The sequence below is a fragment of the Ranitomeya imitator genome, chromosome 4 (assembly GCF_032444005.1).
Source record: "Ranitomeya imitator isolate aRanImi1 chromosome 4, aRanImi1.pri, whole genome shotgun sequence".
Taxonomy (NCBI): Eukaryota; Metazoa; Chordata; class Amphibia; order Anura; family Dendrobatidae; genus Ranitomeya; species Ranitomeya imitator.
The window spans coordinates 699,983,448-700,001,229 of NC_091285.1; the positions used below are offsets into that span (position 1 = coordinate 699,983,448).

Sequence of the window (17,782 nt, forward strand, 5' to 3'; positions counted from 1 at the left end):
ACTGGTGGTGTCTGTAAAATCAAACTTTGAGGAAAGTGGAGCCTTGTCTTTCATCTGCAATAATTCAGCGGGCAGCTCAGGTTTGTTTTTTTTCAATGTGCCCGCCATGGTGATTTTCCTCCTGAGAAGTTCTTGTCCAAGGTCATAGCTGGTAAAAAATTGTCACAAGTAATGTTGTGACCCTGCAGTCCAGTAGTCATATTGAGGGCTACACGTTTTCCTTGTTTTTTTTTCAGGGATGCCGCTTGCAGACTTGCCTGTGTAAATCTGTAGATTCCATGCATAGCTAGTTTGTGCATCACAGGCTGCCCAGATTTTTATGCCGTATTTGCCTGGCTTACTTGGCACGTATTGCCGGAAGGGGCATTTTCTGCGGAAAGGGAGAAAACGTTCGTCTACTGTCACCTCTAGCCCTGGGTTTAACATCAGTGGAAGGAGCTGCACCCATTTCTCCCAAACATCCCTGATGGGAGCAAGTTTGTCAGATTTTGTTCTGGTGTCTCTGTTGTCAAATCTGAGGACTCTTGATATCATTTGAAACTTTTGAAGTGACATTGTTGACCGGAAAATATTCCTGCCTGTCGATGCGTCCCAGAGACTATCAGTGGCCTCATTGCAGGATTTGTACACTCCAGCAAGGAGAAGAACACCAATGTAGGCATCCAGAAAATCATCATGAAGGTCATTCCACATGTTGTCATGGACTTTTTTTCCTTCAAGGTTTGTCATAGCAATAATGACTTTTTTTTATTGACAATGGCATAAACAGATCAAAACATGTCTTGGTGTCACTTACTCTTGTCACAGCAAACCTTGTGATCCCAGGGGTCATTTTTATGACATTTGCAGCATCTGCCCTGCCATGTACATCTGGAGGTAATGAGCTCCAACTGATCTTGTCACTTTTGGATTTGAATCTTTCAGCGGGAGCAGCTTCAGCACCAGTGACCTCCTCATCAGACTGATCAGAACTGTATGTGTCTTCTGGTTGATACTCCACATCATCTTCTTCCTCAGAAACCTGTTCATCTGTATCAGTTTGCTGCTGTGTGTCTTCTGATTCATTATGATCTAAGATATAATCCAGAATTTGGCTTACATCAAATCTTCTCCTCATTGTTGCATGTGTAAACTGGAGATGTATACTCTGCAAAGTACCAACTCTAAGCTGATTTGGCCATACATGCCTGGACATGTCCTAACTCAAGTTGTTGGAGGTAGAGCTGGCTGTGAGCTGTTGGTTTATACTGTGTTTATGAGTTTAGTTTTGGGACTTATTATTGTTTCTTTACTCTTATATTAGACCTGGGTCGCAATTGACCCCAACAACACAAATGTTATAATTTTAATAAGAGCATTTTACAATTTAGTAAAACAGTTTTATTTTATTGTATTTTGTTTAAAAATAAGTTCCTGAAAAAGTCAAAAAGTCTTGATGCAATAAACAAATGTATGTAGAATTTGTATGCATTTAAAACCTAAAACGGGTCGGTCACGACCCTAACTCTAGAGGAAGGTTTTAAAACTCCCTTTTTTGGGGGGAAAACTGCACTAAAACTCAGGCCCAGTGTATTACACTACACAATGTAAGTGGCAGAACGTGGCTGGAAGATATACGACAAACTAAAAGAACTGACGTAGATCCACTTAGTGCCAATTTAAATCTCCCTTTTTTGGGGGGGAGACTGCAACAAAACTCAGGCCCAGTGTATTACACTACACAATATAAGTGGCAGAACGTGGCTGGAAGATATATGAAAAAATACAAGGACTGTAGTTCAATTTCAATCTCCCTACAATGATCTCAGGACAAGTATGGCAGCAATAAAAAGGACTGCTGCACACAAAAGTGTGGACAAATAAGCAAGATAACTGTGCAGAAAGGAGCAACAGGATTTTTGCTTTTAAAATAGCAGTTGGTTTGCACAGCGGCGCACAAACAGCAATGCAGCTATCAGGGAGCCTTATAATGCAGCCTAATAAGCTACAGAGCTGATGCACAAAATTATAAACTCCACTGTCCCTGCAAAGAAAAGGTGGTGTTGGACAGTGGAAATCGCTACAGCACAAGCAGTTTTGGGGCTTAATCTTCTCTCCATAACTATATCCCTTCTTCTGATGAAGCTGCAGCAACCTTTCCCTATGCTACGATCGGCAGAAGTAAGATGGCGGTCGGCGTGCATGCCCCTTTATAGCCCCTGTGATGCCGCAAAAAGCAAGCCAATCACTGTCATGCCCTTCTCTAAGATTGTGCGGACCGAGACCTATGTCATTACGCTGCCCACACTCCGCGTCCTCCTTCATTGGCTGAAAAATGGCACTGAAAACATCATACGAAACGCGACTTTGGCACGAAGATCGCCGACCTCATGGCCGATCCCACACTAGGATCGGGTCGGGTTTCACGAAACCCGACTTTGACGAAAGTTGGCGATTTTTGAATTTGTCCGATCCCTTTCGCTTAACCCTAGTCTTTATCATGCTATGTATTGGAGGGCATACCAACTCCCATGGTTTTAGGATTCCCTTGGTTGAAAAAACATAACCTGGTCATAGACTGGTGGTCCAGGGAAGTAGTCAGCTTGGGTAAGTCGTGTAAGGACTGCCGTTCTTCTAAAACCTACCCATTCCCTTTCGGTGGGGGTAGCAGAGGTGCTGCGAGGGACCAGGGGGCAAGACTTTATCCTCGCTACAGGTTAACCCAGTGGGTCAGAGACCTCTTAGGAGGAGGGGTCAGATGAGGGTGGTGGTTTCCTCAGAGCATTGTGGGGGTGTGAGTGTAGTTACACAGAGGGATGCCTCTGTTGTCAAATCCTCAAAGAATTCTCTGTCCTGTGGCAAACATTTGCAAGGAAATAAACGTTCAGGTCCGGACCTATGTGTGAATGAGTACTTATGGGTGTCCACCAAAAACATCAGGTGGAAGTGTGAAACTGGGACCTGGAGTTTCAGGGTGATTGGGTCATTCTCAGCCTTGGGACTTTTCAGATGGAGTTATCCCCAGTTATGCATGTACACAACTCATTCCCTTGGTTGACGCTCTGTAGATTTGTGGCTCCTCCGGAGCCTACGTTGCTGGCATTTTCATCAGGTCGCGTTTGCCATAAACCTGGGAGTCAGGTGCCTGACGAGGTGAACTCTGGTGGATTGAGGCGTCCTCAGCGAGGGTAAGTCTGTTGAGATCTGATGTTGAGTGTCCAGAGGCCACTCATTGAAAGGGGGGTACTGTCACGATCCATGTTTGGATCTGTGGCAGATTTCGTTTCCCTCTGATTTAAACCTTTTTTCCTTTCTGCTAATTGGGGGTTAATGCAGTTTCCCCCCCAGTGGTGTAATTGCATTGCATTGCTGCTGGGTCCGCTGATGTTTGTGACCACTCCCACCATCCTTTATAAGGTCACCTGGTGCATCAGCTGACTGTTGGTTATACAGGTCCTTTTAGGAGAACAACCTAGGAGACCAACTTAGCATGCACAAGCTAAGTTCTGAGTTTTGTTTCTTTGTAATTTGTGCATTCACCTTTTGGTATCGTGTTCCCTTCTCTCTCATATTGTTTATTCCTGTTTATTTGCTTTGTCGTGCTGTTTACACTGTTCACCTTCTGGGGTGGGGGTTGGGGTTTAGTTCAGGGTTTAACAGGAGACAGGGAAAGATCGGTGACTTGGGCTTCCCTACCTAAAAGGGTACTCCCAAGTTAAGGAAAGACAAGGCTACCCCTAGCCTGAGGGGCAGTTCAGGGGCCCAGATTCCTAATCCCCTGTCTTCCTGAACCTTGCTTTGTGACAATGAGGCAGTGATGCACGCTGAGCTGACTACAACCAGCAGTGGCTGCAGAACAGACTACAGTGTGTGCTGAACTCACACAGAGACCTTGCAGACAGCCGTGAATGGCACTGCAAGGCGAAAAAAAGCTCCTCTATGTACTCCTATATAGTGTTCTTCCACAATCTAGCAGGATACGGATAGATACCTACTAATAGGATAAATCTGGAAAAATGTGCAGCAGGCAGCACTAATTGAAAAAAGGACAATGGAACAGTATATTACATAGTTATTAAGGTTGAAGGAAGACTTTAAGTCCATCTAGTTCAACCCATAGCCTAACCTAACTTGCCCTAACATGTTGATCCAGAGGAAGGCAAAAAAAAACCCATATGGCAAAGAGTAAGCTCCACCTTGGGAAAAAAATTCCTTCCCGACTCCACATACGGCAATCAGACTAGTTCCCTGGATCAACGCCCTATCAAGGAATCTAGTGTATATACCCTGTAACATTATACTTTTCCAGAAATGTATCCTGTCCCCTCTTAAATTTAAGTAATGAATCACTCATTACAACATCATACGGCAGAGAGTTCCATAGTCTCACTGCTCTTACAGTAAAGAATCTGCGTCTGTTATTATGCTTAAACCTTTTTTCCTCCAAACGTAGAGGATGCCCCCTTGTCCCTGTTTCAGGTCTATGATTAAAAAGATCATCAGAAAGGTCTTTGTACTGTCCCCTCATATATTTATACATTAACATAAGATCCCCCCTTAGTCTTCGTTTTTCCAAACTAAATAGCCCCAAGTGTAATAACCTATCTTGATCTCTTTGTTACTACCAAACTTTCCTTCCTCGCCATCACCGAAACCTGGCTCACCCCCTCTGACTCAGTCTCCCCTGCTGCACTCTCTTACGGTGGCTTCCACCTTTCCCACACACCCCGCCCCAGCAGCAAACATGGCGGAGGAGTTGGTTTTCTCCTGTCAGATAACTGCTCCTTCACCCCAATCCCACTGCCACCCTCTGTTACCCTCCCTTCCTTTGAGGTGCACTCTATGCGCATCTATTCCCCCACCAACCTCCAACTGGCTGTCATTTACCGCTCCCCAGGGCCAGCCACCGTCTTCTTTGACCACTTCACCACCTGGCTACTTCATTTCCTTTCTGCGGACATCCCCACTATCATCATGGGCGACTTCAACATACCCATTGACACTTCCCTCTCAGCTGCCACTAAACTTCTATCTCTCACTTCCTCCTTCGGCCTCACTCAATGGTCTTCTACAGCCACTCACAAAGACGGTCACACACTGGACCTCATCTTCACCCGCCTCTGCTCTCTATCTAACCTCTCTAACTCACCTCTTCCACTCTCTGACCACAACTTTCTCACATTCTCATCTCTCTCCACTCCATGTCTAAAATCCCCACCCCACAAACTTTCACACCCTCGCAGAAATATTAAACATCTTGACCTACATTCATTCTCTGAATCCCTCCTCCCCCTCACAGGCATAAGTTCCATACACAATGCGGATGACGCTGCTGCTCTATATAATACCACAATAGCTGTAGCTTTGGAATCTGCTGCCCCACTTACACATACCAAAGCTCGCAAAATCAACAGACAGCCCTGGCACACCAGCCTGACCAAAGAACTTAGGCGAGCTTCCAGGGCTGCTGAGCGCAGATGGAAAAGATCCCACTCTAACGAGCACTTCATCGCATTCAAACAGTCCCTCACTACTTTCAAGACCACACTTGCCACAGCTAAACAAACCTACTTCTCATCTCTCATATCCTCCCTCTCTCACAACCCTAAACAGTTATTCAACACCTTCAATTCTCTCCTCCGTCCCCCAGCACCTCCTCCCTCCCCACTTATCTCTGCTGAAGACTTTGCCTCATTTTTCAAGCAGAAGATTGATAGCATTAGAGACAGTTTTGGTCAACAACCCCCAGAGCTCTTCCTCCCGATTTCCCAGCCCTCCACCTCCAAAACCAACTTCTCCACCATTACAGAAGATCAACTCTCCACTCTACTCTCAAGATCACATCTCACCACCTGTGCACTTGACCCGCTCCCATCCCACCTCATCCCAAACCTCACCACAATCTTCATCCCAACCCTAACCCATCTCTTCAACTTATCTCTAACAACTGGTGCTTCCCCTCAAGCTTTAAACATGCCTCCATCACACCTATCCTCAAAAAGCCCTCTCTTGACCCATCCTCTGTATCTAGCTATCGCCCTATATCACTTCTCCCCTATGCCTCCAAACTACTGGAACAACACGTCTACCTTGAACTGTCCTCCCATCTCTCTTCTTGCTCCCTCTTTGACCGCCTACAATCTGGCTTCCGGTCACACCATCCCACCGAAACTGCCCTAACTAAAGTCACCAATGACCTCTTAACCGCCAAGAGCAAGCGACACTACTCTGTCCTCCTCCTCCTCGACCTGTCGGCTGCCTTTGACACAGTGGACCATTCCCTATTATTACAAACCCTCTCATCCCTTGGCATCACAGACTTGGCCCTATCCTGGATCTCATCATACCTAACAGACCGGACATTCAGCGTCTCCCACTCACACACCACCTCCTCACCTCGCCCTCTATCTGTCGGAGTCCCACAAGGTTCAGTCCTTGGGCCCTTGCTCTTCTCCATTTACACCTTTGGCCTGGGACAGCTCATAGAATCTCATGGATTTCAGTATCACCTCTATGCTGACGACACACAGATCTACATCTCTGGACCAGATATCACCTCCCTTCTAACCAGAATCCCTCAATGTCTGTCCACTATTTCATCCTTCTTCTACGCTAGATTTTTGAAACTTAACATGGACAAAACAGAATTCATCATCTTTCCCCCATCTCACGCGACCCCCCCAACGAACCTATCCATTACAGTAAATGGCTGCCCACTCTCCCCAGTCCCACAAGCTCGCTGCCTCGGGGTAATCCTTGACGCTGATCTCTCCTTCAAACCACATATCCAAGCCCTTTCCACTTCCTGCCGACTGCAACTCAAAAATATTTCACGAATCCGTTCATTCCTCAACCATGAATCTGCAAAAACCCTAGTCCATGCCCTCATCATCTCTCGCCTTGACTACTGCAACCTCCTGCTCTGTGGCCTCCCCGCTAACACTCTCGCACCCCTCCAATCTATTCTAAACTCTGCTGCCCGACTAATCCACCTGTCCCCCCGCTATTCCCCGGCCTCTCCCCTCTGTCAATCCCTTCACTGGCTCCCCATTGCCCAGAGACTCCACTACAAAACCCTAACCATGACGTACAAAGCCATCCACAACCTGTCTCCTCCATACATCTGTGACCTCGTCTCCCGGTACTTACCTACCCGCAACCTCCGATCCTCACAAGATCTCCTACTCTACTCCCCTCTTATCTCCTCTTCCCACAATCGTATGCAAGATTTCTCTCGCGTATCACCCCTACGCTGGAACCCTCTACCACAACACATCAGACTCTCGCCTACCATCGAAACCTTCAAAAAGAACCTGGAGACCCACCTCTTCAGACAAGCCTACAACCTGCAGCTACCACCGATCGACCAAACCGCTGCATGACCATCTCTACCCTCACCTACTGTATTCTCACCCATCCCTTGTAGATTGTGAGCCCTCGCGGGCAGGGTCCTCATTCCTCCTGTACCAGTTATGACTTGTATTGTTTAAGATTATTGTACTTGTTTTCATTATGTATACCCCTCCTCACATGTAAAGCGCCATGGAATAAATGGCGCTATAACAATAAATAATAATAATAATAATAATCTTGGTATTGCAGACCCCCCAGTCCTCTAATAACCTTGGTCGCTCTTCTCTGCACCCGCTCCAGTTCAGCTATGTCTTTCTTATACACCGGAGACCAGAACTGTGCATAGTATTCTAAGTGTGGTCGAACAAGTGACTTGTATAGAGGTAAAATTATGTTCTCCTCATGAGCATCTATGCCTCTTTTAATGCATCCCATTATTTTACTTGCCTTTGTAGCAGCTGCCTGACACTGGCCACTGAATATGAGTTTGTCATCCACCCATACACCCAGGTCTTTTTCATTGACGGTTTTGCCCAGAGTTTTAGAATTAAGCACATAATTATACATCTTATTACTTCTACCCAAGTGCATGACCTTACATTTATCCCCATTAAAGCTCATTTGCCATTTATCAGCCCAAGCTTCTAGTTTACATAAATCATCCTGTAATATAAAATTGTCCTCCTCTGTATTGATTACCCTGCAGAGTTTAGTGTCATCTGCAAATATTGAAATTCTACTCTGAATGCCCCCTACAAGGTCATTAATAAATATGTTAAAAAGAAGAGGGCCCAATACTGACCCCTGTGGTACCCCACTGCTAACCGCTACCCAGTCCGAGTGTGTTCCATTAATAACCACCCTTTGTTTCCTATCCCTGAGCCAGCTCTCAACCCACTTACACATGTTTTCCCCTATCCCCATTATTCTCATTTTATGTATCAACCTTTTGTGTGGCACCGTATCAAAAGCTTTTGAAAAGTACAAATACACTACAACCACTGGGTTCCCTTGGTCCAGTCCGGAACTTACCTCTTCATAGAAACTGATCAAATTAGTCTGACATGAACGGTCCCTAGTAAACCTGTGCTGATACTGGGTCATGAGGTTATTCCTCTTCAGATACTCCAGTATAGCGTCCCTTAGAATGCCCTCCAGGATTTTACCCACAGTAGAGGTTAAGCTTACTGGCCTATAATTTCCGAGTTCAGTTTTTGTCCCCTTTTTGAATATTGGCACCACATTTGCTATACGCCAGTCCTGTGGTACAGACCCTGTTATTATGGAGTCTTTAAAGATTAAAAATAATGGTCTATCAATGACTGTACTTAATTCCTGCAGTACTCGAGGGTGTATCCCATCCGGGCCCGGAGATTTGTCAATTTTAGTGATTTTTAGACGCCGCCGCACTTCCTGCTGGGTTAAGCAGGTGACATTTAATGGGGAATTTTTATCACTAGTCATTTTGTCTGCCATGGGATTTTCTTGTGTAAATACTGATGAAAAAAAGTCATTTAGCATATTGGCTTTTTCCTCATCCTCATCCACCATTTCACCCAGACTATTTTTAAGGGGGCCAACACTATCATTTTTTAGTTTCTAACTATTTATGTAGTTAAAGAATATTTTGGGATTATTTTTACTCTCTCTGGCAATGAGTCTCTCTGTCTCAATCTTTGCTGCCTTGATTTGCTTTTTACAGAATTTATTTAATTTTTTGTATTTATTTAATGCCTCCTCACTACCTACTTCCTTTAATTCTCTAAATGCTTTCTTTTTGTCACTTATTGCGCCCCTTACAGCTCTATTTAGCCATATTGGTTTCCTTCTATTTCCAGTATGTTTATTCCCATATGGTATATACTGTGCACAGGTCCTATCCAGGATGCTAATAAACGTCTCCCATTTTCTTTGTGTATTTTTGTGTCTCAGGATATCGTCCCATTTAATTGCACCAAGATCCTCTCTCATCCGTTGGAAATTTGCCCTCCTGAAGTTTAGTAACCCCTCTATTAGACATCTTTTTAAATGATACATGAAAACTTATTATTTTGTGATCGATATTTCCCAAGTAACCCCCAACCTTTATATTTGCTATGCGGTCTGGCCTGTTGGTTAATATTAGGTCTAGCAGTGCCCCCCTTCTTGTTGGGTCCTGAACCAGTTGTGAAAGGTAATTGTCTCTCATAGTTGTCAAAAACCGATTACCTTTGCAGGAACTGCAGGTTTCTTTTCCCCAATCTATTTCAGGGAAGTTGAAGTCCCCCATGATAATGACTTCTCCTTGAGGCAGTGACGCACGCTGAGCTGACTACCACCAGCTGTGGCTGCAAAATAGACTACAGCACGAGCTGATCTCACACAGAAACCTTGCAGACAGCCGAGAACGGTGCTGCAAGGCCAAAAACAGCTCCTCTATGTATTCCTATATAGTGTTTTTCCACAATCTAGCAGGATATGGATGGAAACCCACTAATGGGATAAATCTGGAAAAATGCGCAGCCCTCAGCACTAATTGAAAAAAGGACAATGGAACAGTATGAGGCAGTGACGCACGCTGAGCTTACTACAACCAGCTGTGGCTGCAGAACAGACTACAGAGTGATCGGAACTCACACAGAGACCTTGCAGACAGCCATGAACAGCGCTGCAAGGCAAAAACAAGGTTCTCACACAGTGGTTGCTAAATTAGCCTGTGTAAAGCACAATGAAGCAAATCGCTATCTCAAACTGGCCCTCAGTCGGAACACAGCATCCTGTCCCTAAATGAATTCACAGCAGAATGAACCCAAAATGGCAGTGGCGACTTTTATAGTGCATCATTACATCATTTCAGCAGCCAATCACAGCCATGCCAGTAGTTACATGACTAACATGCATAACAGGATGTGCCCACACTTCTTAGGATTCCTCATTGGCTGAATTAAATCAAATTGGCTCATGGAATTATGGGAACTTCCGATTCCGGTATCCGATATTGTGAAAGCATCGGAACTCAGTATCGGAATTCCGATTCCGCGAATATCGGCCGATACCCGATATTTGCTGTAACGGAATGCTCAACACTAGTGGGTGGTGACTGTGTGTGTGTGTGGGGTCTGCGGGCTGTTCAGATGTGTTCGGATGTGTGCGGGACTGTTCGGGTGTGTGCGGGACTGTTTGGGTGTGTGCAGGTGGGGTCTGCGGGCTGTTCGGATGTGTGTGGTGCTGTGCGGGACTGTTCGAGTGTGTGTGGGCTGTTCGGGTGTGTGCGGAGCTGTTTGGATGTGTGCTCTGCTGTGTGGGACTGTTCGGATGTGTGCCTGGCTGTTCTGGTGTGTGCGGGACTGTTCGGGTGTGTGCGGGTGGGGTCTGCGGGCTGTTCGGATGTGTGCGGTGCTGTGTGGGACTGTTCAGGTGTGTGTGGGGCTGTTTGGATGTGTGCAGTGCTGTGCAGGACTGTTCGGGTGTATGCGGGCTGTTCGGGTGTGCAGGGCTGTGTGGGACTTTTCGGGTGTGTGCAGGACTGTTCGGGTGTGTGCAGGACTGTTCGGGTGTGCGGGGGGGTCTTTGGGGGTGTGTGCAGGCATCATCTGATGGGACTACAAGTACGCAGCATCCAATCTGCAGCTAATCTGGATGTAATCCGGACAGTGGACATGCACCCTACACTATCCATACATCTTTCAATAGATATATTTATCTATCTATCTATCTATCTATCTATCTATCTATCTATCTATCTATCTATATATATCCAGATATATGAATAGATAGATGTATGATCTATCTATATTTAGATCTGTCTGTCCATCTCATCTATCATTTATCTGTGTGTGTAATGGAGTGTGGGTTGGACAAATGTAAAAGAGGAGGTTGGACAATTAATAAAACAATTTTTTTTATTGTTCAATAATACAACTTTATTTAGCCTTCAAAAATGCATACAAAAACACATAAAAAATGCACAAAAACCGCACCAAAAACAAATAAAAAAATGCATTGAAACCTCGCAAAAACCACACCAAAATCTGCATCAAAACCGCACCAAAACCGAAAAAAAATCCATCGAAACCGCGTGAAAACTGCATCAAAACCGCACCAAAAACTGCATCAAAAACGCATCAAAACTGCATAAAAAATTACTAAAAAATGAATCGAAACCGCAAAAAACTGCATCAAAACCTGCACCAAAAACTGCATCAAAACTGCACCAAAACAGCACCAAAAACTGCATCAATAACGCACCAAAACTGCATTATAAACTGCATCAAAAATGCGTCAAAGCTGCATAAAAAACTAATAAAAAATGCATCGAAACCGTGAAAAAAACACAACAAAAACTGCATCAAAAACTGCATCAAAACTGCACCAAAAACTGCATCAAAAACGCACCAAAAACTGCATCAAAAACACACCAAAAATGAATAAAATATCATCGACACCATGCAAAAACTGCACCAAAAACTGCATTAAAACTGCACTAAAAATGCATCAAAAACGCATTAAAACCGCACCAAAAATTGCATCAAAACCGCATCAAGAGCTGCATCAAAAACGTATCAAAAATGAAAAAATGCATCGAAACCGCGCAAAATCCGCAACAAGAACTGCACCAAAAACTGCATCAAAACTGCACCAAAAACTGCATCAAAACTGCATCACATTTGCATTAAGGCTATGTGCACACATTGCAGATTTCCTGCAGAACTGCAGCTTTTTTTTCCGCGCAGAAATGCTGCAGATCTGCAAGTGATTTACAGTACAATGTAAATCAATGGCAAAATAAAAATGCTGTGCTAATGGTGCAGAAAATTCTGCACAGAAAACGCAGCAGATTCAAAAAAGGACCATGTCAATTCTTTGCGCGTTTCTGCACCCATTCCATAATAGAAATCTGCAGGGGTAAAAAAAAGGAAGAAATCCGCACAAAAATCTGCAACGTGTGCACATACCCAAAAAAGGTGCAGATTCTGACCTGTGTTTTCTGCCAAGAAATTCAGAATCTGCATGGAAAATTCCACAGTCAAATCTGCAACGTGTGCACATAGCCTAAAAACTGAATCAAAACTGCACCAAAACTGCATCAAAAACTGCACCAAAACTGCACCAAAAACTGCATTAAAACTGCATAAAAAACATATCAAAACTGCATCAAAAACGAAAAAAAAATGAATTGAAACCTCGCAAAAACCACACCAAAATCTGCATCAAAAACTGCACCAAAAACTGCATCAGGCTATGTGCACACATATTCTTGGCTACTGCGGGTTTTTCCACAACAGATTTGATAAATCTGCAGGGCAAAAACGCTGCGTTTTTTGCTGCAGATTTACCGTGCATTTTCTACTGCTGTTTTCCATAGGAAATCCGCAGAATGAAGTGACTTGCTGTGGAATGTAAACCACTGTGTTTCCGCGCGGTTTTTTCTGCAGCATGTGCACAGCGTTTTTGGTTTCCCGTAGGTTTACATTGAACTGAATGCATGGGAAACTGCTGCGGATCACTTGTTTTAATTGGATTTCTGCGGATCAGAGAGTACAGTGTGTTAGAGGTCAAGTTCCCGCCTCTGCACAGGGGGAATCTCGAACCATCTCTGCTGCGGTCTCCTATTCTTCTCCAGCCGCAGTGGAGTCTGCTCAGCAGAGACGTTGTTCCCAGCGTCTTGCTCAGTCTCACTCTGTGCATAGGATTACTGCTGATTTGCCTGCTTCTGCCATTGAAGCCAGTGCTGGGCAACGGCGAGCAGACGCTTTTGGGATCGAAGTCCTGCTTTTTCCCTTCTGAGCATGCCCAGGGTGAGATCTCCCATTGGAGATCGGGGGTCACATGCTCAGATGCTGCAGCGGTTCCCATTGGCCCTTTATTGGAAGGTCCTGAATATGCTGCAGCTATATAAGCTGCGCATGACCGCACGGCCATGCGCTAGTGTACATTTGTAAACGTGTGTGTGTTGTGAGTGAAAGTCGTTCATTAAAATCCCCTCCTTATTGGATGACTGTTTGCGGAAGGTGGGTGATTGCTATCTAGCGCCCGACTTAGCTACCAGCACGTTACACACCATACAGCGTCTAATTACTGTGACCGCCAGTGCGGCGCCGTGCGCTTTCACAGCGTTTTCCTGACCCAAGCCTGGGTGGTTAGTGGCGTCCGCTAGTGCGGCACCGCATACACTCTCGTGCATCTTTTATTATTACTTTGGTTACGCTGACACCCCATTAGCGGTGTCGAGCGCAAGTAGTCTAGTCGGACTCAGATTCCAAGACTGAGCTTGGTGACTCCTTGCTTGCACGCTTGTGTGGTACCGCGGCCCTGTGACTTAACAGGGTTCACTTCCTTCACACAGGGTGAAGTTAACCGTGTGTGTATTCACATTGTACCGCCATATAGTCCGTCATTACTTGGCAGCAGGTTCCATCTCTGCACGGTGGACCCCGGGCTGCGAACGCACCTTAATCTATCTTATTATTTGGTGCATTCCACTAGCCCTAACATAGTGTTTGTTTATTATTTTAATATTTTTTTACAGGTGACACTGGTAATGGTGTAATGGTGAGCATGTACTCTATGTTATATGTACTATATATCTATATGTATGTACTGTATGTATGTACTCTATGGTGCATGTCGTATGTTGCATGTCGCATTGTGCATGTTGCATGTTGTATGTTGTATGTCAAATGTCACGTGGTACATGTTGCATGTTGTATGTCGCATGGTGCGTGTCACATGGTGCATGTAGTATGGTGAATGTAGTATGTTGCATGTTGCATGGTGCATGTCACATGATGCACGTTGCTTGTCACATGGTGCATGGCGCATGTCGTATGTTGCATGGTGCATGTCGCATGGTGCATGTCTGTATGTCTGTATGTGTGTTGTATGTCTGCATGTATGTGGTATGTATGCACTGTATATGTGTGTTTTTTTATGTTCAACACATAAGCCGGATAATGGGACTACTACTGTCCCAACATTAGCTAATGTGTCAATCACTGTCACTGTAGCAGGCAGAGCCCGATGGAACTTGTAGTCCCATCGGAGGATGCATGCACACAGAGACACACACACCAATTACCCCCCCTGCCAGCGGACCCACCGCACGCACCCGCAGACCCCAGCACCGTGCGGCACCGGCACATCACAGCGCAGACCTACTGCACTGCCCGGCATCGACACATCACAGCGCAACCCAACCGCACCGCCCAGCGCCAGCACGCCGACCCCCTGTGCCCGCAGACCCCTCGTGCCCGCACATCCCGGTGCCAGCACGCAGAACCCGGTGCCCGCAGACCCCCCCGCACCCGCACATCCCGGGGCCGGCACGCAGACCCCCCGCGCCCACACATCCCAGCGCAGCCCCGCCCATCCCATCACATCCCGCACACCCCAACACCGCCAACAGCCCAGTCACTCTTGATAAGTGACCGCTGTCTGTGGAGGCTGGGTCACGCCAGCTGCTGATGTCTGGAAATTGACGTGACGTGACGTTGGCGGAAATTAGCGGCGGCTGCAGCCTGGGTTCACGTGACCCAGACTCAGCCGCCGGCATAGCATCGCTCACAGTCGAAAACGACAACAGAATGTATTTGCAAAATTCATTAGGGGCCCCGGGGGGATGCGTTGGGGGGTTAATTGAAACCCTTTAATTTTTCCTTTCATATTCTCGTGAAGAACCTGAAGGAATAATAAACATCTTGAATGTGGTTTTGAGCACCTTAAGGGGTGTATTTTTTTAGAATGGTGTCACTTTTGGGTATTTTCTGTCATGTAGACCCCTCAAAGTGACTTCAAATGTGAGGTGGTCCCTAAAAAAATGGTTTTGTAAATTTTGTTGTAAAAATGATAAAATTGATGGTCAATTTTTACCCCTTATAGCTTCCTAAAAATAAAATAAATAAATAATTATAGAAGTTGTGGAAAATGTTACTTATTAACTATTTTGTGTGACATATCTCTGGTTTATTGGCACAAAAATTAAAAGTTTAACAATTGCAACATTTTCGAAATTTTAGCAAAATTTCAATTTTTTTTTTAAATTCTTTATTTAAGAGAGATTTTTGAAAACATAACATAACAGCATCCTGTAGAGTAACCAACAGCGGCTAATCACAGAATAAACCATGAGGATTTGTATTAGGCCAGTCTCACACGTCCAGATATTTCCGGTACCGGAAAAATTGGTACCGGAATTATCCATGTCCGTGTGTCCGTGTGCTCACGTGGCACATCAGTGTGGCACACGTGCGGCATCCGTGTGCCGCCCGTGTGCCGACTGGGTACCACACGCACTGTGCAGGAGATAGCGCTACATTTAAGTGCTGTCCCCTGCATCTGGTCCGAAGCCTATGGGAGGTGGAGCCGCATATTCATCACTGTAATGGGCGGCACCACGTGACCGCACATACAGGAGAAGCTGAGGCAAGGAGATGAAGCAGCGAGGGAGCAGGGTAAGTATTTTATTAACAGCGGGGGGGGGGGCGCACAGGGGGTGGGAGGGGGTTGGAGACAGGGATCTTTTTTTTAAACACCAAAAAAAAAAAAAAAAAAAGATTTTACATATCTTCTCTCCAGCGAACGCTGCTGGAGAGAAGAAATGAATGGCGGCTTCAGCACCACGCTGGGGGGACAGCGCTTACTGTAGCGTTGTCTCCTGCACGGCACACGGACTGCACACGGACAACATCCGTGTGCGGTACGTGTTTTACATGGACCCATTGACCTTAATGGGTCCGTGTAATACGTGCGCTCCCACGAACACTGACATGTCTCCGTGTTTTCCAAATGGACACACGGTCCGTGAAAAATCATTAACATGTGCAGAGATACATAGATTTTAATGTGTCTACGTGATTCAGTGGCTCCGGTATGTGAGGAAACTGTCACCTCACGTACCGGAGCCACTGACGTGGGAAAGCGGCCTTACACAGTTGATGCCGAGGATAACGAATACAGCATTACATCGAGATGAGGAACATTCGGATCAAACAGCAAGTGAATAGCCAGGTAGAGACCAAAACAAAAGCAACTGTATAAACCAGGGGGAAAACAGTATTCCAGGAAGTAAGAGCAAATGTTATAGAGAAGTCTCCACAAGACCGAAACCGTATCTTCTGGAGACCTGTAAGAATGAGTCAGTAAGACACAAAAGGTAAATAGAGGCAAACATACATCATGCGAGCAGACAATAAAAACATAGTAGAATAACTATAAAAGTCATTAGTTGAGGTCGGGCTCCGCACCTTGGCTCTAATGGAGTCTAATGATTGAGAAAGGCTCAGGAAGAGAATGGGCAATGAATGAGTGTTTGACATTCATGGGAGGGGGTGGCAATGCTAACCCAAGGACGTCAGGAAAGTAGAAATTTTTCTTGTGTGTATGTGCTTCCCAGCTTGACAATTCTTCCATTCTATAAATATCTTGAACTTTCTTAATAAACTCGTTCAAAGTGGGGGAGACGCTTGTCTCCAATGAATTGAAAGCACATGCTTTGTCGCTGCCAACAAAAGAGGGAGTAAATCATGTTTTTTGGCTTCAAATCAGTGTGTAGGGAACGAGAGTAAAACTTCTTGAGGTGATAGATCCTGTGTAATCAAGCTTAAGCGACGGAAGTATTTATTAATATCAAACCAGTATTTGGAGATAATAGGGCACGTCCAAAAAATATGTGACAAGGAGCCCACCGAATTTGAACACCTCCAGCATAGAGGAGGGGAATAGGGTTGAGCGAAACGGATCGTTCATTTTCAAAAGTCGCCGACTTTTGGCAAAGTCGGGTTTCATGAAACCCGACCCGACCCCTGTGTGGGGTCGGACATGCGGTACGCGACTTTCGCGCCAAAGTCGCGTTTCAATGACGCGAAAAGCGCCATTTCTCAGCCAATGAAGGTGGACGCAGAGTGTGGGCAGCGTGATGACATAGGTCCTGGTCCCCACCATATTAGAGAAGGGCATTGCAGTGATTGGCTTGCTGTCTGCGGCGTCACAGGGGCTATAAAGGGGCGTTCCCGCCGACCGCCATCTTACTGCTGCTGATCTGAGCTTAGGGAGAGGTTGCTGCCGCTTCGTCAGAAGCAGGGATAGCGTTAGGCAGGGTCCATTAACCACCAAACCGCTTGTGCTGTAGCGATTTCCACTGCCCAACACCACCTTCGGTGTGCAGGGACAGTGGAAGCTACATTTTTTTTTTTCCCCTCAGCGCTGTAGCTCATTGGGCTGCCCTTGAAGGCTCCCTGATAGCTGCATTGCTGTGTGTACGCCGCTGTGCAAACCAACTGCTTTTTTCAAAGCACAAATCCTGTTGTTCCTTCCTTTCTGCACAGCTATCTTGTTTGTTTGTCCACACTTTTTATTTAATTTGTGCATCAGTCCACTCCTTATTGCTGCCTGCCATACCTGGCTGAGATTACTGCAGGGAGATAGTAATTGTAGGACACTCCCTGTTTTTTTTTTTTTTTTTTTTTTTAATTCT

General features: G+C 45.5%; 1 protein-coding gene across 1 annotated transcript in view; it reads left to right on the forward strand.

Annotated features, from left to right (window-relative positions):
* Positions 1-238: 238 nt before the first annotated feature.
* The window catches only part of LOC138674778 (olfactory receptor 6B9-like), a 57,507-nt gene continuing 39,963 nt past the window's right edge, over positions 239-17,782 (forward strand). The window contains exons 1-2 of the mRNA XM_069762595.1: positions 239-261; positions 3,048-3,167. Coding sequence (XP_069618696.1) covers positions 239-261; positions 3,048-3,167 — 143 coding nt within the window. The remainder of the gene's footprint in view (positions 262-3,047; positions 3,168-17,782) is intronic.